Genomic DNA, 20,250 nt, shown 5'->3' with positions numbered 1-20,250 from the left:
TGGGGCTGCAGAGAAGCTTCAGTGGCACCTGTGAGGGGAAGGCTCAGCAGCCTCAGAGCTGACGTGGTGGGAATGCTGATGGACAGCTCGGAGCTGTTCTGGACAGGCTGAGTTTTCCTGTGCTGCGACTTCACAGAACTCAGAGCTGCCTTCAGTGAGGGCAGAAAATGGAAACAGAAAGCTCTGGCATCTCATTTGCCATTAGTGGGGGGATTGTAGGCAGGGACGGCTGATGATTTTTGTTTGCCCTTGTAGTGGCCCTGGGTCAGAATTTGAAGTTTTATTTGTAAATTAAATCAGACTCCCTGGATTTAGAGTGAGGGGAGAGTTAATGGCCCTGCTGGCTTGCTCTTGTGCCATTAGAACCTGACAACAGCGGGCACGAACATCTTCTTTAAATCAGGTTCGGCCTGATTATCACGAGAGATTCTGAATGTTTTGAGTCTTGAAAGGAAGCATCCTATCATAGAGAAATAAGATTTAAGCCTTAATAAAGTAGTTGTCATTTTTATAGCTGAAAAGAGCTTTGTATCTCAATTAAGTGTACATAATATAAAGTCTTAAGGAAGCAACATAATACGTTTAATATAATTATATCCCTTTGCAATAGTGTAATTTAAAGGAAATCTGATTCTGGTAATGTCTCTTACATTACTTGGACAGGGGAGAAACTTCAGTGTCACTGCCCGCAGAGCTCTGTGGCCCGAGTGGCCGTGATGGATGTCCAGGGCTGCTGGGCAGGGGAGGGGGCAGAGCCCGGGGCAGCCCCGCGGTGCCACCGCAGCCGGGCCCTGCTCTCCCTGGCATCTGTGCTTTACACCGGCTGCAGAAATTGGATTTATTTGATCATTTACTTGAAACACTGAAGCAACATTCTCCGTGATCCTTTATCTGCCTTTTTTTGTTGTTTTCATAATGCAGAGACATCTCAGTTGTTTTGTCAAAATACCCTCGGTGTGAAGGTAAGTCTAAACAAAGGTGTTCCATAGGTCATGGAGTACATGGGTAACTTCAGTTTGTAATTTAATTGCCCGCTTTGCACCCTGAAGCTGAAGATTTCCTTTAAATTCTGATTCCATTGTTGCACTGGGGCTTAACAGAGTGTTAACCTGGTAATAGGCACAGGGCCTCCCCATTATATGTCTCGCTATCGAGCGGTTCTGCATGACTAGTTAAAAAAGATGGCAAGAAGATTAATGAAAGCTGCGAGTGCAGAAGGGGGGCAGGTACCTCGGTAAGACTTCCAGCGAGGAGATATTAGAGCTGAACCAGAGCTTGGCTTTTTCTTTATCCCGTGACCTTTGAACCTGCCTTACTGTCGAGAGCTGCCAGCCGGGCCGACGTTTTGATTGATGTTGCTACACGAGTCACTCTTTCCCATTGAATTCCACATCTGCACGAAAATAGCTTTTCCAGCAGTATTCACCCTGGCTGCAAGTGATAGCCAGAGCCATGCCTGAACCCCTTTATGTAGTTTTCATTTAAAGCTAAAGGCATTTGATGTTTTAATTCAGTGTCCAGTTCCTCCCGATTATTCACATTGGATAATACTAATTTAATGAATGCGTTGTTGAGGTGTGGAAGGGGTGAAAATAGCCAGGAAGTGTTGGGAAGGCGCTGAGTTCCTGCTGCTCCTGGAGCTCAAACAGAGCTGTTGCAGGTTTGCTCGGAGCCTGCAGTGGGGCCAGAGCAGAGGCAGAGTGTGCTCTGCAAATGGTACCCAAAATATCCTGTGCTGGTTCCTGATATCCCTGCTCCCAGCAGAGCAAGAAGTAACAATAAAATTCCTGCTCTGTAGGAGACTAATCACAGGTTCTGACCAAAAGGTAAAAAACAGGTTCAGCAGAGAAAATGCTCCCAAACTTCAGGCTTGGAGTGAAAGGAGCTTCTGTCCAAGTGTGGAGCAGCAGGGCAGGCGCAGGCTGTGCAGGCGGGGTGCCCGGGGGAGGCAGCAGGCACAGATGGCCGTGGCTCGGGGTGCCCTGGTGGGCTCGGGCTGTGCCAGGGCGGGCAGCACTCGGCAGGACGTGTCCCACCAGGGCAGGGCCTGGCAGGGGGGGTGTCCTGGCCCTGGCAGGGACAGGAGCAGGCCGGGGTGGCGTGGCTGGAGCGCCGCTGCCGCGCCGGGCGGCGCTGATTAACCGCGGCCCCGCCGGCAGCCTCTCCATAAAAGTTCTCCTGAGCGCAATCAGGAGCACGCATTGCCTCATCCTTTTAACAAATCTGTTTTGTAGCCCTATTAAAAGGGGTCTTCATCTATCCTGTCAAAGCTATTCTGCTGGGGTTTTTTAGTTTAATTACACTATCCAATTAAAACTCCTCGCTGCATTTTGATTCGCCTCTCCTCGGGCCTGAGTGGATGTGACATTTACAAGGCTCGCCTCTCCGGCAGACAATGCGTGATTGATGAGGTGCAGAGCAGTGGAGGAGCTGATTGCCATGTGGAAACACTGCATTTTGATTTATTTATCTTTTTTCCCCAAACAAGGTTGCCGGTAAAGAGGTTTTTGGGCAACCCCGAGTTGCACCTCAATTTTCAGCATTTTTGTAAAAATCTTCATCAGTGTTCTGCCTCTGATAATAATTTAAAGAAGAAACAAAAGGCTTTGGGGAAAAGAATCCAGATGTGTGAATAGTTACCACAATTTGACACAGAAGTGAGTGTGTGCTGCAGTTTAATTGCAGCTCTGTTTTCAGGACATCTGGACACACGGCACCCTCTAATAGCAATGCTGAGTAAGAAGCCTACAGTGGAACATAAAGGGCAGGAGGAAAAGAGATCATGGAATATGCTGCTGCCTGAGAGAATGGGGCAGGCCAGCTGGACAACAGCTGTTATTTTTTTCCTTAACAGTCTTATCATTTGTTCTCACTTAAGTACTGCCCTGGTTTGAGGAGATCCACCCCGGGTTCATGGTGGGCAGCCCGAACCCATCAGTGACTGCAGGTATCAGTGGGGTGATGATTTCATCCAGAACTGACTGCCCTCTCTGCCTCTCAATTTGTACCTCTGGGACAAAGATCCCTTTTATAAAAGGGGGTTAACCCCACCTGTACGTGCAGATCCACATCCCTGTTCTTGTGTCCCTAGAGCTCGGTGCCACATCTGGACAATCCAACTGCAGCCGTGCTGCAACTGGTGATGTGCCCTGTGAAGTGTTTATTGTTACCAGAGGGTGTCAGGAGGGTAACACAGCTCTTGCAGCTTTGGAGGCCTTTCTCCAGGGTCAGGGCATCGTTTCTGAGGTATCACACGTGGATTTCAGAGAGCTGAGCCCTCCCCAGTGCTTTGGGTGAAGTACAGCAGTGGCTGCAGAGGTGAGGCTCCCCCATCTCGTGCAGGGTTTGAAGGAAATGTGTCTTTGTACAAAAGTATTGCTGATGCACATTTTATTATCCTCTTTCCTTGCCTTCTACTGGTGTATTTCTAATCCTTTTGCATCCTTTCTGGGCCCATGAGAAGAGATTTCAGGGTCTGAGCCTGTTGAGGTCACAGTTTTTGAAGCAGTGAGAATCAGTGATGTCAAATGATGTCCATGAGTGCTTTGTTCTTCAGAGAGTCCTTCTCCAGCTATTTATTCTACTAATAACTCTTAATTGTTGACTTCTGCCTTATGGCCCTATAATGACAAAGCAATCATCAAGGTATATTGAAAAATTAACATAAATTTGCATTTCCAGTGTTTGTTTGTTTTCTGCTTTGTCCAATTCATGAATATTCTTTTCATTCCCCATCTAATTAGCGATTTAATTCCCTGCATTCTGTTGGCAGAGAGGGTTTGGGTAAGGGCTGAATTGTGGGGTGGGAGGGACGGAAGAAAAACTTTCTAGTCTTGGCAGATTCAGTAAAAAAATACCTTTTTATCTTTTCTTGTACTAATTCATATCCTTGTTTTCCAGGCAAAAAGTGTATTTTTTAGACTTTGATAAAAGGAGCTTATTACCTAGGTTAGAGTGATTATTTTTCACCTGTGTCAGGTGCAGTGTGAGGCCCACCAAGGGTTTGGGTGTTTTCCCAAGACTGAAGAAATTAGCAGAAGATTCACTGTTGCCTGTACAAGCACTCTGTGGTCAGTAGTTCTGGAGCTGGAATTGCAGAGGATTTCTGGGTGCTGTGTGTGAGCGTGGGGCCATGCAGAGGCTGGGGCTGGCGGGCAGGGTGGAGGTGGCACGGGGAGCTCCAGCAGCCCTGGGAAGGGTGGGCAGACCCGGGAGCTGCAGCGCTGCAGGGCCTCTTCCCTCGCCTCGTTGGCAGTGCAGTGGTGCTAAAAATCAGGAGATGGGGTGAGCAGCTGAACGTGAGAGCGGTGCTGAAGGAGTAAATGAGCTCTCCTTGGTGAATTCCCAGTGAATTAGCATCCTGCCCTTCCGTCGGCGGCTGCAGGCTGCTCTCCAGGATAACCACACAGAACCCATTAGTGCTGGGGCTGAGGATTTATCAGTGCAAGCTGGGCCGAGGGCAGCAGCGGGGAGAGGCTGCTCTGCTCTGCTCTGCTGCAGCGGGGCCGTGGCACGGCTGGGCCCAGCCCTGCTGGGGCTGCTGAGGGGCTCCAGGGGCACTGGCACAGAGCCCTTGGCTGTGCTGGGCTCACCCTGGGCTGTGTCTGCCCCGTGACAAAAGCTGTTGGTAACAGCTGAGTTTCTGTCATTCCATTTGCTTTCCATAACTGTTTGAACAGACAAACGTGGTTGGGAATAACGTGGATTTTCTGTTGTTGTGCAGCTGATTGATCCAGATTGCAGGGCAGTGAGGTTCCCTGCAAACACCCAGCCATGGCTGTGTGGAGTGATGCTAACAGCTGCTTGTGCAGCATCTGCATTTGCTTTAAATCCCCCATCACATGCAGTAGGAGCTGCTGTTTGTTACCAGATCCTCTCACACGGAAACATCAAACCATGGACGCTCCTATTGATCTCAGAATTGTCAGGGGTGGTGCTCTATTGGAAAGAGGTACATCACATATTTAAGCACTCTTGGAAATGGAAATCAATCTCACAATTCATAAATTCCATCTGGCTAGAAGAGTAGCAGAGCAAAGTGCCAGTTAGGATTTCAGTGCGCTCATATTTCATGCTGTAAGTAGTGTGTTGTGGACTTGGAGCCCATAAACATGATGCTGTAATGGGGCTTTCTAAGGAAAAGTCTTCTTGGCTTCTTTCTGCTCCCCAGCAGTCCCAGCAGGCCGGGGCTGTGTGTTCTGCAGGGTTTGGCAGCTCCCGGGAGCCACCCGTGGCCAGTTCCTGCCAGCAGCAGCACCTGCAGCCTCAGTGCCCCGGGAGCTGCCCTTGGAGCGCTGCCCTGGGCAGGGCGGTGCCCGAGGGACGCGTGGCCGGGCGCCCGGGGGAGCAGGAACCTCTGCACAGGTTTGTCTGGATCCACAGCAAGAATTACCCAGGAGCTTTCCAAAACCCCACCTGCAGCAGCTCACTGGGCTCCTCTGAGCCTGTTTTGTGCCATTTCTGGTAACTGGTGTGGAATGTTCAAAGGCCAAGGGAAATGGTGGGAGCTGGTGGAGCACGGTGCTGTGTCCCATCCCCAGGAGTGGGGCACTGGCACTTTTGGAATCATTAAGATGCTGTGTTCCAGGCAGAGCTGCATGCATTAACATGCTGATGAGCTCCCAGCTTGGAATTCCGCATTTTTAGTACCACTGAGGCATCATTTGTCAAATGATTTAAAGGGTTGGGTTTTTATTATTATTATTAGCCAATTTTTCAATACAGAATTTATATTCCAGATTAGTGCATCATAATGGTGTTTAATTAACATGCCACGATAAAATACTTGCATCTCAAATTTCCTGGCCACCAATCTGAGCATATATCAGTCACTTTTTGGAAATCTGGAGAATTAGATAATGTAAATAAGATTTCCAATTAGCTTTCCTGCAGGAAAGACCTGGATTTACAGTAATGTGGCTGTTACTTTATGGATTGCTAACTTTGACTGTTGAACTGAATAAATTAGAAAACCGTTGGAAAAACATCATGTACAGAATAGATTTAATTTTAATTTTGAAGCCATCAGCATCCATACAAGTGAGGGATATTTTGCCTTCCTTTGTGTTGCCCCAGCCGTTCCTCCGGGCGCCGCGTGTCGGATCCGCGGGGGCCGGGCCAGCACCGCGTGCCCACGGGGCCAGCACGTGGCACCTCTGTCTGGGACAGCCCCGGGCCCCAGGAAGGTGCCAGCAGGTCACAGTTGGAGTTTAATTTGCTTTTCCCTCGTGTGGGAAGGGTGGCCCAGCCCCGGCGCGTCCCTCGGTGCCGTGCGGTTGGTGCCCCTGGCTGGGCTGGCGTGGTGTTCTGGGAGGAAGGTTTGGGAGGTGCTGTGGGATTAATTCCCATTTTCTCTCCAGTGCAAGGCTTCTCCTGGGGCAGTGGGCGCCCCGGGAGCGGCCGCGGGCGCGGTGGCTGAGCGGCGGCGCCGTCGTGGGCCGAGCAGAGCTAACCAGGCATTTGATGGATTTTTGCGTTTCCTGCAGTGGGGATGTGATGGGAAAAGGAACTTTATTGACTGGAGTTCAGCTGCTCCTGTAAGCCACCACTTGCCTTAAATTGAAATGACATGAGAAGCCTGTCAGCATTTCATTGCTTCCTTCTGTCGTGCTGATGGTACGCTGAGATCACCATCTGTGGGTTTCTTCTGTCAGGCACACGAGCTCTGCTCAAACTTTACAGGAATATTCTAAGCAGTTTTTTTCTTATCTTTGCAGGTCATGCAATATTTAAACTTACATATCTAAGCAATCATGACTACAAACACCTTTACTTTGAATCAGATGCTGCTACTGTCAACGAAATTGTACTGAAGGTGAGTATTAAAATTTAACGTGACCCAAAATCTTAGTGTTTTACCACTTGTTAGACATGTGAGTGTTCAGGAGGCTCTGGAAACACAGGAGGGTGCAGTGCCTGAGGACCACTGGGGTGTGTTTAACCTGCCAGGATGGCTGCTCCACGCCTGCTGTTTTATTCATCCTTCAAACAGCCACACAGCCACTGCCTGTCTGGGTGTAGCATTTCCTTTTGTGCTTGTTTCTAGCTAATAGAGACACCTTTTTCTGTGGAACTTGGTAGGAAACTACCAAATTCTATTGTGCCCAGGTAGTTTCTCCCTCCAGCTCCGTGCTGTGCAGGGGTTGGGTGTCCTGCCCCTCACAGCTCAGCCCCACACTCAGGTGTCCCTACACAGCCCACAGGGGCTTTTTACCCCGATCCTCTCTCAGGACTCTTTGCTTTCCTCTGGGCTCTGTACAGACACAAACTCCCTTGCTTTGGGAAACAAATTTTTGTTCCACTCTTGAAAGATTAAACGGAATTTTCCACAAGTTCATCTTTCGTAGCAAGTCAAAATTCAAAAGCAGTAATTTTGGCAAACCATCTGTTATGTTTGCTTTTATTGGCTGTGTGGAGTTTAGAGGATTGTTAAACAACTGATGTGAGATGAAATAACTTTTATTCATTACACAGAAGGTCAGAGTGTTTGAGGGGTTTCTGTTTTGTGAGCTGTTAGGCCAATTCTTGTATCCCACTTTATCTCAGATCAGCTATTGCAATCCCAAACACTTGGAATCATGGAATCGTAGACTCATTAAGGAAAAGCAGCAGAATCATGGAGGAAAAGACCTCCAAGATCATCAAGTCCAACCTTTGCCCAAGTCCCCATGCCACATCTCAGGTTTTGAACACTTCCAGGGATGGTGACTCCACATATCTGAGACTGGTCATAAACAAAGGCTAAAAAAAAAGGTTTACTGTCAATAATATGAATATTCAAGAGAAAATATTGAGCAGTACTTTTTTCCTAAGTTCCAGTTTGTTTATATAGAACATTCTCTGGTTTTGTGCACAAGTCACTGGTTTGTTTTCAATTCCATCAGCATTAGGGAGCACAGAAAAATCAGACTTTTCAAATTAGGCTTTTTAGATGATCAAGTGAGAAGGACTGAAACTTTATTGACCATGAAAATTCCCTATATTTTTATGCCTTAAGCTGTAATATGCAATGAAAGTGAAACACTCTACAGTGCATAAAATTGTGCAAGTTTTAAGCCACAGCATATTAACCAGCTAATGACAGACCAAAGGGCATTTTTATCTTTTTGATTCTTGCATTAACCTTCCATTAAAATTATCTCTGAGATTATCACAAAGCATTGGAGATAATAAATTTAGGGAGTAGCAGGCTTGTTAAATATCATTTTAAAATGCTTTCATCAAGTAAAATGTGCCAAAACACAGGGAAACTCTGAGATTAGCTGAGTATGCAAACATCATAATGGAAGAATTCTTTTTACTGGGGCTGATAAGATCCTTTATTGATGCTCATTACTGCATTATCCCAACCCTGGGAGGTCTGCACAGCTCTCTGCCTTCCCCAGAGGTTTGGGTGGCCCAAAACGGGACAAGGGACACAGGAGGACAGCCCAGGGCTCTCTCTGGGCTGTCTCTGCCATCATTGTGCTGGCGGTGCTGGGACCAGGCACACCAGAGCCCTGCCCAGCCCGGGCTGTTAAACACCCCCTCGTGTCTTGCAGGTTAACTATATCCTAGAGTCGCGAGCAAGCACAGCCAGAGCGGATTATTTTGCTCAGAAACAAAGAAAACTGAGCAGGAGGACGAGCTTTAGCTTCCAGAAGGAGAAGAAGTCTGGCCAGCAGTGAGGCCGAGCTCGAGGAGAGCCCGCGCCGCGTCGGAGCCGCTCCCGCCCGGAGCCCGCGCTGCTCCTGCTGCCCGGGAGCGGCGGGAAGGAATCTGAATTATCCCGTCTCTCACGGCTGGAAGATCATCCCTCCGTGGAGAGGGGAGGCCTCCCCTGTGACAGAAATAAAGAGCCATATCAGCCGGAAAGAAGACTGTTACGCTTCAGGTTCCTTTGATTAGAAATAAGAGAATGACGTAGACTGGCATCATTTAATTACTGTATTATGTACAATCACAAGAAGAGATGTGATTACATATTATTTCACAGCCTGGTTAAAATAAATTATATACATCTGTAATCCACCCACGTACACGCAGGTATTGCTTGTGACATGATCAAATTTCTAAAAACAAAATGTAGGACAAATGTATCCATTTTTACTATTAATAAACAGATGTAATCTTTTTCAAGGTCCATATGATGCACAGTTCTTTTGGGGGGAGGCTGCAGTCCCAGATGGTTTCACTTCTGTTTCTGAAGTGCAGGAGGCATCCGTGAGCCAGGAACAGCAGCCATGGCAGGGGAGCGCTTAGCGAGGGAGCGCTGAGACAGCCGAGTCTGTTGTGTTTGTTTTGTTCAAAAATATTTTTATTTAACTGTGCTTTTCAGCTTTGCAAATGCGGTATTGGAAGTTCCTTGCTGGAGGCAGCACGGTGGTTGGGAATCCACGTCTTGGAGGTGGAGAGGAGAATCCTCCTGCCAGGGACCCTCAGCTGCTGCCACCCCGGGGCTGGCACAGCCACTGAGGCACCTTGCCCCCGGGGACTGAGAAATGCCTTCACCTCTCAATATTATTCTTTAACAATAAAAATTAAGATGTACTTTGTACTGGGATTTGTAACTATCTTGGCCTTGTTCATCCTTAGTACATCAGGGAACACAGGAATGGATTGCTGAGACCCAGAGCTGCATTTTTTGGTTGAATTCACCAGAGGTGTCTTTCTTCCATCTCTCCAGGTCACTGGAGCTCTGCACACGGATCCCACTGTCGTAGAACTGCCCTGTTCCCCACGGGGCTGGGGGCAGCTCCCTGGGCCACTGCCCACCCTCTGCCAGCCTCCCACCTTGCTTTTGTACAGAGAAAACTTCCTGAGCCTTAACACAGCACGTGGGAGCAGCCCCTGGGCAGGGGAGGGTCTGGGTCTCACCTGTTGTGTTTATGTTCTGGGTTTCTGTGGCTCAGCCCTGCACCACCGAGGCCAGGCCTCCCTGTACAGTCTTCCATGATATCTGCAAAACAAGAGAAACACTATTTTATAGTATTCGATTAATTTTTTAAATATTTTCTATGTGCAAATGCAGCACAGATAAAATGGGAAAAGCCCCTTCATTGTAAATGACTCTTTTAACTGACTCTGTGAAATATTTAACATTAAAGTTGCTCTGTGAATGTTCTTTGGCCACCCAGTTTCAATTCTTTTTAACTGAACTGAAAAATTGCCTATTTGGTAGCAGAAACTGCAGCAATCTCCTGTTTCCATGGCCATAGTGCTGTTGCCACCCCCTCACGTGTATTTATTATCAGCAGGGATTCAGCATGTGCAGGTTTGCTCTCAGTAGAGCCTAAAAAACTCAACATCTCTGCTGTCTGTGACATCTGTGGCACAGTCCCTTGCCCAGACCAGCTGTGTTCACAGCCCTCCTCACCTGTTCCTGGTGTGGGTGTCCCTGGGGCCCAGGCAGGGATGGACGGACAGCGGCTGCTGCTGGAGGCTGTTCCCAGGCTGGGTGAGGAGCCCAACGTGAGTTTATTTGCTGCAAAAGAGCCACTGACAGTTAAAAAGGAAATTTTCTTCCAACGATCACATTCTGTTTGATACATGGCACACAGGAAACCTTCCTTAAATCCTGGAAAGATCCAGCATTCCAGGAGCTGAGCATCCCTCCCCCAGAACAGACACTTGGGCTCCTCGGCGTTTCTGAAGGAGTTAACCCACGCTCATGGCTGCAGTGTGTGCACAGCTGAGCACGGAGCCACACGGGCTGGTCTTTCCCCGGTAGCTGTAGATGTAATTGAGTCAGATGGGCATTCAACTGGGTCAGCAAGGCAAGCTGTTCCTCCATCCCTGCTACCGGGCAGAGCAGCGCGGCCGCGGCGCGCCGAGGGTGACTCCGGCCCGCCGCACGCAGGCAGCTGCTGGAGGCAGCAGAGATTCCCTGAATTTTCTCTGACTCCTGCTGTCAGAGGAGCCCTGTCCACAGAGACAACGCCCCCCCAGCTCCTTGGCTTTGTCAGAGCATAGGAGAACACCAGAGTGACCTTGGAGCAGGGGACACCCAGGGCACCCTGGCACATGCTGGCACCCAAGAGCACTTGATGCTCTCCCTGGGCTCCACAGGGGTTTGCCATGAGCTCCCAGAGGACCAATTCCAGCCAGAGGCACTAACCTTGGTTTTGGGTTGGTGGGAGTCTGGAGCATCCCAGGGGTTTTGCAGCTGCCCCTCAGGCGGGGCTGAGGCCTGGCACCAGGACAAGCAGGCGAAACCCATCACACAGCAGTGGGTGCAGCCCTGAGATTAATGGGGGGAGTTATTTATGGAGACATGTTTGTAATGGGCCCATGAATTCATGGAAATGCGCTGCTGTGGTGGCGGGTGGGGCTGGGTGCTGCTGCTGCAGCTGAAATTAATGCCCCTTAAATCACATCCCAGCCCTGTGCAGCGCCGGGACAAGGACGGCGGCGAGGACAGGGAGCTGTGGGCACAGGGGGCACGCGGCCAGCGGGGCCAGCAGGAGCGTGCCCTGGCCAGGAGCTGCTCCCTGGCATCGCTGCCGTGGCCATGTGACATCTCAGGGTCACCAAGGACCTGGGCACAGCCCCATGCTGCTGCTGCACTGTGTGAAGGGTTAAGCACTGTCGTGTTCTATTCTCCCCACACACCTCTGCTTAGATGCAAAAAGAGAAAAAAAAAATCTCAACAGGGTGTTGTTCACTCTAAAAACCCTAAGCATGATTTGTGAACTCTCACAGCCTGGGTAATCTCATCAGAGTAATGGGATTATATTTCAAATCACCATGGCCTGTTCATTACACATTTAAACTCCTTTGACAGAGGAAAAGTTAAATAAAATGTGTGCGTCAGCCCTGGTTGACTTTCCCAGTTCTCTTTCTTGATTAGACAAACAGATGCTGAGCTCCAAAATGAAAAAATAATGTGCTCATTTATTCATTTTTCTGACAAGTCACAATAGATTTTTAACTACAAATGAGCCCCCTCCCCAGGTGGGAGAGCGGGGGCTGCGTGTGCCGGAACGGGCTGGGAGCCGGTGGCAGGGGCTGCCGTGGGGCACAAGTGGTCATTTCCACACTGTGAGCTTGGGGACACTGCCACAACCCCCCTGCCACTGCCACCACCACAACCCCCCTGCCACCGCCACTGCAGCTGGGCGGATTTCTGGGAGGAGCTGGAATTCCTCTCCACCACGGCCGACACCACAGCCAACACCACGGCCACCACCACGGCCAAGCCAGCCTGGCCCCAGGCACCCACTGAGGCTTCTGGCACCTCCTCCTGGCTCTGCTCACCAGGCTGGGACACCCCCAAGGGGCAGCACCAGGGCTGCCATGGCCACGGGCATGGCTGGAGTGAGGCTGTGGAGACGGCCGTGGTGTGGCCGTGGGGGTGGCCGTGGTGTGGCCGTGGTATGGCCAAGGGGACAGTCATGACCACAGTGAGCACTGCCAGCCACAGGCACGTACCTGCTTAGAGCGCTGGAGCTCCCAGCTGGAGCTCTCCCGCTGTCTTTGCTCCCAAACCGACCTCAGCACAAGCTCCAGGCGTGCGATGGGGATGTGGGACGGCTCAGCCCAGGCGTGGAGGGTCCTGGTGCCCCCAGTCCTGCACGGGGCCTGGCCAGGGCGGTTCAGCCTCTTCCCAGGAGCTGCAGGTGAAGGAGCACACGGGCTGCTGCAGGCTCGGGGGCTGAGCTGGGCTCCTGCTGGAGAACAAGGTCTCGTCAGGGAGCACCGGGACTCTATTAGGGAGCTGAAATGCCAGATAATTAGAAATACACCAGCAAACCCCGTTATTGTCAGGAGGCTGCAACTGCGTACAGTAATGAAGCAATTATTAATGAGCAACTGCAAGGCTGTCATTAATTTCAGCTTTTCAGGATCACAGACTACGACAAGTTAAATGTTACAGCAGAGCTGGGCTGGGCTGAGTGGGGCTCAGCAGGGCTGGTCCCCACCCCGGCTGGGCACGGGATGTTCTGGCACCCCTCATCCTGGGTGGGACAGTCCCTGTGCCCACGGTGCCATTCCCAGACCCGTTTTCCCCTATTTTCCCTTTGCCCCTTTGGGCCGTGGCACTGACCAGGATGGGGACAAGAACGGGGACAGGGCAGGGAGGGGCAGGCCGGCAGTGCCGCCCGGTCCTGTCGCGGCACGGGCGCGGTGCCGGTGGCTCCGGGTGCGCTCGGGGCCGCCGCAGCCGGGATCTGCTCCCGCACCAGCGCAGCCCCGCGCCGCAATCTGTCACGGCGGCTGGGGCTCGCCGGCTCTGCAATATGTACCTCATGTCTGGGCTGTCATCGGACATAATTCCTCCCTGCTGGCATATTGCTGATTTGTGCATAAGTGATGCGTGCAATCCACCTGAGCCGGGAGTCAGGGGTGCCTCGATCCGGGGCTGTCAGGGCAGAGTGTTTTAGTGCCTCCTGCGATTAGCTGGAATTGACAGGCCCTGAGAGCCGGGAATTGCACAACAGGGGAATTAACAGCCAGGGCTGGAGTGGAGTGTGGCACTCGTTTAATCTGCAATTTATCAGTTTGCGTGGCTCCTTGTCGCAGGCAGAAGATTACACTCCAAAAAAGACGACTCTGTTTTTTTGTAGTGCCACCAGCCAGGGAGAGGGCAGAGCAGGGCTCAGGGTCACTGGCGTCACAGGAAGGGCACCCTGGAGTGGGGTGTGGTGGGCACTGCCCCATGGGCTGGGCTCCTCCACAGATCCTGTGGGGCAGGTGCAGGTGCCCCTGCCCAAGGTGCCAACCCCAGTGCTCACAGTGGCTCCCTGGGCCACGCAGGGGCCCCCATGGCCTCTGCACCCCCCAGTCCATCACTCACTGTGCTCTGGAGGAGGATCCTTGGTGCCACAGTCCTGTCCTGCTGCTCCCAGGGGCTCTCAGGGCACGCAGAGTGGTGGCAGCAGGGATGAATCCTCAGCCCCCGCCGTGCCACGAGTGCTCCAATTTTGATAATATCATTAGAGGCTGATAATGGTTTCCAGGAACTCTGCAGCCTCTCTGCGAGGTGACAGCCTGTGAAGGCAGCGCGCAGATAATGTATTCTGCAAGGGTACAATAATGTGACTCTGAGCACATTAAACTCCTTTAATGTGGGTGACATACACCTTCCTCCTCACATACATTACCCTCCTGGGGCCACGGGGAGCCAGAGCCCCGTGTCTGTGGGCCTTACCCTGCTCCTGCCAGCCGTGCTCCCCCTTCCCTGGCACGAGGACGTCAAACCACGGGATGCAGACGCTCCCACTGTGTGCAGATGATCTCCTTGGCCTTCCTCGGTGTCCTGCTCTGATACTGAAACCTTTATGCAACCCCACGGTATCAAAGATTATTTATAATGAATTAAATACGTTTTCAGCAGCTTCTTTCCACACTTACTGCCACACTTCCACTGCCACTTCAACTTAATTAGGGAGAGTTCGCTAAAGAGATGGGAATAAATGCATCTATAGAAATATATCTATGTATAAATGAAGAAAGCCGCCACCGCAGGTCAGACCAGTCCTTTCAATTTATTGCCCTGGTACATTCATTTGTAAATAGCTTTGCCTTGCTGGTTTCTAAGTGCAAGGCTAATGTTGGAGTGCTTAAATTAATAGTGACGCACACCTTTCATTATTGCTATTAAATTAGGTGCTGGGTTTTGATGGATTCACTTGTTGCTGAACTAAAAGCCTCGTGGATGTGGGTGTGTGTATCCATTTGGTTTTACGGCAAGTTTAGGTCTCAGTGTCAAGGCTGAGCGGGTCCCTCCTCAGCACACTCCAATTAGCTCAGGGGCACCTCCCGCGCCCTGGCAGCCAGCGGGAGCCGGGCAGGGGACACCACACACCCTCCAGGGGGTTTGGGCTGCATTTCAGGATCAGCATCCCCGTCCCTGAAGGGAAAGGGAGCTGGGAATCCCAGCATCATACCTGGCACCAAAGGGTCAGGTGGATCCATGCCATCATCTCCAGTGGCACTGGCCCCACACCACACACACGGCATCCGCCTTCCCGTGCCTGGAGAAACACACAAAAACATCACAACCGCCCCCAAAATCCCTGGAGACGGGGGATGTTTGACACACAGCGTCAGCCCGGTCCCCTCTGAGCTGTGCTGACACAGCCCCGGGCCATGCAGAGCCTCACGCTGGGTTCGTGGGTGCCCCAAGGGCCCATCCTGCCACCGCCACGGCCCCGTGCTCCTCACCAGTGCTGGGATGGTGCCGGTGGCACCGGAACCCTCTTGTTCTGTCCAGGGTTCTGTCCTCTGTGGCTCTGTGCAGGGCTGGGGGGTCTGTGGGGGCTGGGGGGTCTGAGTGGAGGCTCTGTGCGGGGCTGGGGGCTCTGTGCGGGGCTGGGGGGTCTCTGTGAGGGGGGCTCAGTGCTGAACGGGGGCTCTGAGAGGGGCTGGGAGTCTCTGTGCAGGGTGGGGGCTCTGTTCGGGGCTGGGGGCTCTCGGCTCTGAGCGGGGGCTCTCAGCCGGGCGCTCTCCGCTGTGCCTTTGTTCTGCCGCGCTGTTCCCACTCTTACGGTGCCACCTTGAGGCCGCCGGCCGCAGCCTCCGGCGGCACAGGCTGCGCGACCACCGCCACGGCCTGGCCCTGCCCGCCCCCCTGTCCTTTCTGTGTCCTTGTTCCTGTTCTTTTTCCTGTCCCTGTCCCTGCTCCTGTCTGGAGGGCCAGTGACCCCCTCAACCCCCCGTGCACCTCACGGCTCCAGGACATGAGGGTCTGACACCGCGAATCTGGTCAGGTTATGGGGTTTTACCCCAGAGAAACAGCTCAGGACGTTCCTTTGGGGTCAAGTCTCTTACCTCTGGACAAAGTCCCCGGTCACCTGTGCTGGCCCAGGCAGTGACCGTGGGCTGCACTGGTGGCATTTTCTGCCCCGTGCCACAGAGCTGGGGAGGAGCAGCCACTGCAGCCATCGAGGGACTGCGACCCCGGCGGGGCTGCCAGACAGGGGGCACAGCACCACCCACCCACGGGCTCTCCAAGCAGCTGGCATCGGCAACCAGGTCACCGTCTAGCCTGAGGGACCAACATCCCTGTGTCCAGAGCTGGGACAGAGACATCTGTTCAGTGCAGCTTCCCCACGGACAGCAGGGAAGGGCTGGGATGTGGCTGACCCCCTCGGCTGACCCTGGGGACACGGGTGTGGGGCTGGTGACCATGTAGGTCACACTGGTCACTCTGTGTCCCTCTGGCATGGCCAGTGCTGGACACACAAACTGCCTTTCTCTTGCTCTTTGGCATTTTAGGGATAATAAATTCCTAACCATCCCAAATTCCGCTTGGTGCCCTCTGCAGCAACGCTCCAATATTATATATAAAATCCAATGCTCCAATATTAATTATAAACTACAAATACTGACCAGCTTCCGTGTCCTCCGCCAGTGCTGACAATCATTAACTGGAATATCAAATTTATAATGTTGGGATGCGGAACCTGGTGAGATGAACTGCTCTGCTTTTTAATCAGCTTTATGGGATGATAGAAAGCATTGATCGACAAAGACAAGACACAGCCCATGTTCTTGTGTCTGTAGCTGTGCAACCTTATTAATTCAGATTTACAGAGGGTTGGCTGAGCTGGAGGGGACAGAGCTGGGCAAGCGGCCTTATGCTGGATGGACCAGTGCAGGAGCCCCCACGGGGGGCAGTTGGAGGGGGTCTCTAGGCAGGGGGCTTGCCAGCAGCCTGGCTCACCTGGCTCTGGGCAGGGGTCCCAAAGCTCAGCCACAGTGGCACAGGCACCCAAACTGCACCCGAGCACCAACAGGGGCGACTCGGGCTGGTCCCGGTGCGACGGGCGCTGGTGCCATCCCAGCGCCCTGGCAGGGGGCAGCGTGTGCCTGCCCGCACGTACGTGCCCGAGCCCGGCCCTGCCCTGCCCTCCCTCCTCCCCCCGAAATGCATCTGTGAGGGGGCATCGCCTTGGCGGGCAGCGGGGCCCGGTGGCGGCCGGACAGCTGGTAACCATATTGGTGTGTCTTGCGCTGTCATATCGCATTTGCACGCCTGCTCCTGCGCCGCGCATCCGGGGAGCCTGCGCCGCCTTTTTCAGGTCAGAGGCTGCATCCAGCACAGGAGGAAAATTCCCATTTCCCCACCAAGACTTTAACTGTGAAGTGGCCTGGACGTGGCTCCTCTATCCCAGCAGCAGCTCTGCCCTGGCACCCAGCCCTCCCCCGGCACGACCAGCCCACGCTCTCCCTCCGGCCACACTCACCCCTCCAGTCGTGTCCATCCTGCGGAAAGTCGTGTCCATCCTGAGGAGCTGCCACGGCTGCAGGTGGTCTCAAGTGGGGCTGTAAGCAGAGCCAGGAGCATGGCTGGATGGGAAGTCCAGCTTGAAATCTGGTTTCATTCCTTGAATTTAGAAGTTTACCTAATAAAAGTAACTGAGGATCAGTGGTGTGCTTTGGCTTCTGTTCGGCATTCGATTTAATAGCTCATGACGTTTTGATTAAAAAATTAGCTGTATATAATATCAATAGAGCTCACATTAGAAGGATTAAGAATTGGCTGACTGACAGGTCTCAAAAAGTGGTTGTCAATGAGGAATCATCATCGGATGATGATGATGTTCAACATGTTCATCCACGATTTGGAGGTAAATATCAAATCAGTGTTGATAGGATTTGGGATGACAAGGACTAGTGGGAAGGTGGGAATGCTGACAAGGGGGAGCTGTGGGGAGATGATGATGGCCTGCACAAGCAGCATCCCCACACTGCTGCCAAGGGGAGCTGTGACCACAACTGCAAAGGGTCCTGAGTGAGCCTTGAGCCCTCATGAAACACAACACATTGGGCCAATGCCTCCCCACATATCTGGAGCCCTCAGCAGCCCTGGCATCCCCCTCAGCTGCAGGCTGGGTATCTCATTTCTCAGGGTAGTGGGGTGATGAAGGTCTGATCCCTGTGGTGCCACTGGCTGCTCCCAGCGTGGGCAGGGCACTGCAGCTGCTCCTCCTCTGCTGCCCTCGGTAGCCATGGATTGTTGAAAGTCAAATCCCTGTTAGTACTGGGCAGGTACTGTGCCTAACCCACAGGAATTCCCAATTGTGAGCACTTCCAATTAGCGGCCGCAGGCACTGGATGTGTTCATTAGTGACACACTGGAGGACAAACCCATCTGAGGGACACACAAGGCTCTGGCTGGGGCACAGCTCCTGCGTGAGCCCTGCGAGGGACAGGGACGGGAGGATCCCAGGCAGAACGGGCTCCCACCACCGGGCATGTGGAGCCCACACAGACCGGGGGCACGGCACAGCCCAGCACTCACCTTCCCTGTGTGCCTGTCACGGTGCCTGCTGGTGAAGGAGCCTCCCCTGTCCCAGCTCCACACATCTGCCAGCAGGAGAGGCACCCACAGAACCCCTGGCCCCATGGGTGCTGAGTCCTGTAAATCCCGCTGAGCAGATGTCCCTGAGCCACCTCCAGAGACACCTGGCAGTGGAAGGACACTCCTGTCCTCCAGCACAGGCAGAGTGAGCAAAACCACGGGGATTTCAGTGCTTCTGCAGGGCAGCAGCTCAAGGCACCACCCTGGGGACACATCCCAGCACAGCCACAGCACTGCCCGAGCTGAGCCCTGGCAGGGATGGGCATCGCTGCCCTCACAGTGCCCAGGGCCATGAGCACCCACAGCAGCAAGTAAGGGCATCGTGCTTCTACAGGGCTCAACTGGCCCAATAAAAGATTATCAGCTAAATAAAACAAGAAGTGAGTGATGCCACGATGCCCTGTTGGATTGGAATTGTGTGAGCAAAGTGGTTTTCTCAGGGAGATTTATTTCCTCTGCCGGCTGCAGGCAGCCAGCCCAGAGAAGGGAACGAGCCTCTGGCACTGAGGCCACTGCTCCCTCCTGGTGTCAGCACACAGCTTTTATCCCATTGTTGAGGGACTCAGAATAAGGGAGATACAAACAGGTATTCACCCATTGCAAAGCACTTGAGCACAGGCTCCAGTCGTGCTCCCCCGGGCCCTGCTCTCTTCCCAGCCTACATCCGGCCCCAGGATCCCACCTGTAACCCGCAGCCAGATCCAGAAGGACAATCCCGTGCCAGTGGGAGCATTTCCTGCCCCGGGCCTGGACATGGCATCAGCTGTGGCAGTGCCCAGGCGCTCTGGCTCATCGGTGGCCTCTGCCATGGATGATGGCAGCAGAGCCGGGGCTCTGCCTGGCTCAGCCCGCAGGGAGCCCCCACACCCGGCACCCGGGGTTACAAAATCCCGGCTGCCAGCGCCGCCCTCCCGCAGACAGCGCTGCAGCGACAGAGCCCGGCCCCGCTCACCCGCACCGCTCCTGCCGCCGCTTCACCTCCAGCCGCCGTCCCTCCGAGGAGCAGGCACGGACCTGCAGGGAGGCACAGAACTGGGTCCCCAGGAGTGGTAAATACTGCAAAGTGCTGGAGTCAGCACTATCGCTGAATTTTGCTTTCAGCATCTGCAGCCCAATAAATCTTTATCTCTTTCCAGTGAACTGTGCTCCAATTTACCTCCCTCAGCGCTGTCCCCACAGCGGCGCGGGCCCCGCGGGTCCCGGGGCCGGCCCGGGTCCCACCCGCGGGCCCAGGGCAGAGCAGGGCCCGGCCCCGGGCGGCCCCGGCCCCGCCGGCCCCGGTGACACCGGCACCGCCCGCTTTGTGCCAAAACCTTCCCGCCACCAGACCTTCTCTGGGCTTTTTTTTTGGTTGTTTTAATTGTTTTCAAAACAGATTTCATGTGGTCCCAAAATGAGACCATGATTGTAAATTAAAGTGTAATTAGCCTTTACGCTTTTATATTCATTAACTCTTCTCTGTTAATGATGCAGAGGCTGGAGCACAAACCCGGCATTATGAAACCACATCCAGGAAATAAAATAGTGATTTAGATAATGGCCAGAATGTATTGCTGCTTACACATAATTAAACAAATGCTCAATTTACACTTGGAAACATGAATGAATGTTGATTAACCCCAGCCCAACGACTCTGCCGGCGCCGTGGCTCAGCACGGCTCTGGGCACGGCTCTGCAGGCCGGTGCCAAAAGTCACCCGTGCCACTGGGGTGACACCGCCACACGGGCAGGGGACACTGCCGCGGCAGTGCCACCCCTGTGTCCTCCCGGAGCAGCGGCCAGCGGGGCCGGGGCTGAGGCGATGGCAGCGGGGTCCCTGTGCCGGGGGCTGCCCGCCGCTCCCGCACTGGCTTTGTCTCCCGCCCCCTGCCCTCCAAACGTGCCAGTTACTATGGAGACATCTCCTCCTCAGCGCAGGAGGAGCCCGAGACCCCTGAGCAGGGTCTGCCCTGCTCCTCTGCAGA

At 53.2% G+C, this 20,250-nt stretch overlaps 1 protein-coding gene and 1 long non-coding RNA gene across 6 annotated transcripts in view; one reads left to right on the top strand and one right to left on the bottom strand.

Moving 5' to 3' along the window:
- MAPKAP1 (MAPK associated protein 1) overlaps nucleotides 1-9,121 on the top strand; it is a 79,532-nt gene extending 70,411 nt beyond the window's left edge. For all 4 annotated transcript variants that reach the window (XM_063409787.1, XM_063409788.1, XM_063409789.1 and 1 more), the window contains 2 exons: nucleotides 6,717-6,814; nucleotides 8,541-9,121. In XM_063409787.1, coding sequence (XP_063265857.1) covers nucleotides 6,717-6,814; nucleotides 8,541-8,666 — 224 coding nt within the window. In that variant the 3' untranslated portion in view covers nucleotides 8,667-9,121. The remainder of the gene's footprint in view (nucleotides 1-6,716; nucleotides 6,815-8,540) is intronic.
- Nucleotides 9,122-9,273: 152 nt separating this feature from the next.
- On the bottom strand, nucleotides 9,274-19,415 carry LOC134557128 (uncharacterized). Of its 2 annotated transcripts, XR_010081994.1 has the most exons (6): nucleotides 19,239-19,415; nucleotides 17,169-17,327; nucleotides 13,775-14,954; nucleotides 12,409-12,647; nucleotides 10,355-10,462; nucleotides 9,274-9,937 (listed from the first exon to the last, which is right to left on the bottom strand). It is a non-coding gene; the product is annotated as an uncharacterized LOC134557128 (long non-coding RNA). The 2 variants fall into 2 exon arrangements; XR_010081995.1 differs by lacking the exons at nucleotides 17,169-17,327; nucleotides 19,239-19,415 and having other exon boundaries at nucleotides 13,775-14,254; nucleotides 14,868-15,156.
- Nucleotides 19,416-20,250: the final 835 nt, after the last annotated feature.

The sequence above is a fragment of the Prinia subflava genome, chromosome 12 (assembly GCF_021018805.1).
Source record: "Prinia subflava isolate CZ2003 ecotype Zambia chromosome 12, Cam_Psub_1.2, whole genome shotgun sequence".
Taxonomy (NCBI): domain Eukaryota; kingdom Metazoa; phylum Chordata; class Aves; order Passeriformes; family Cisticolidae; genus Prinia; species Prinia subflava.
The sequence above is the reverse complement of the archived record's forward strand: the minus strand, read 5'-3'. Positions and strand labels throughout refer to the sequence as shown.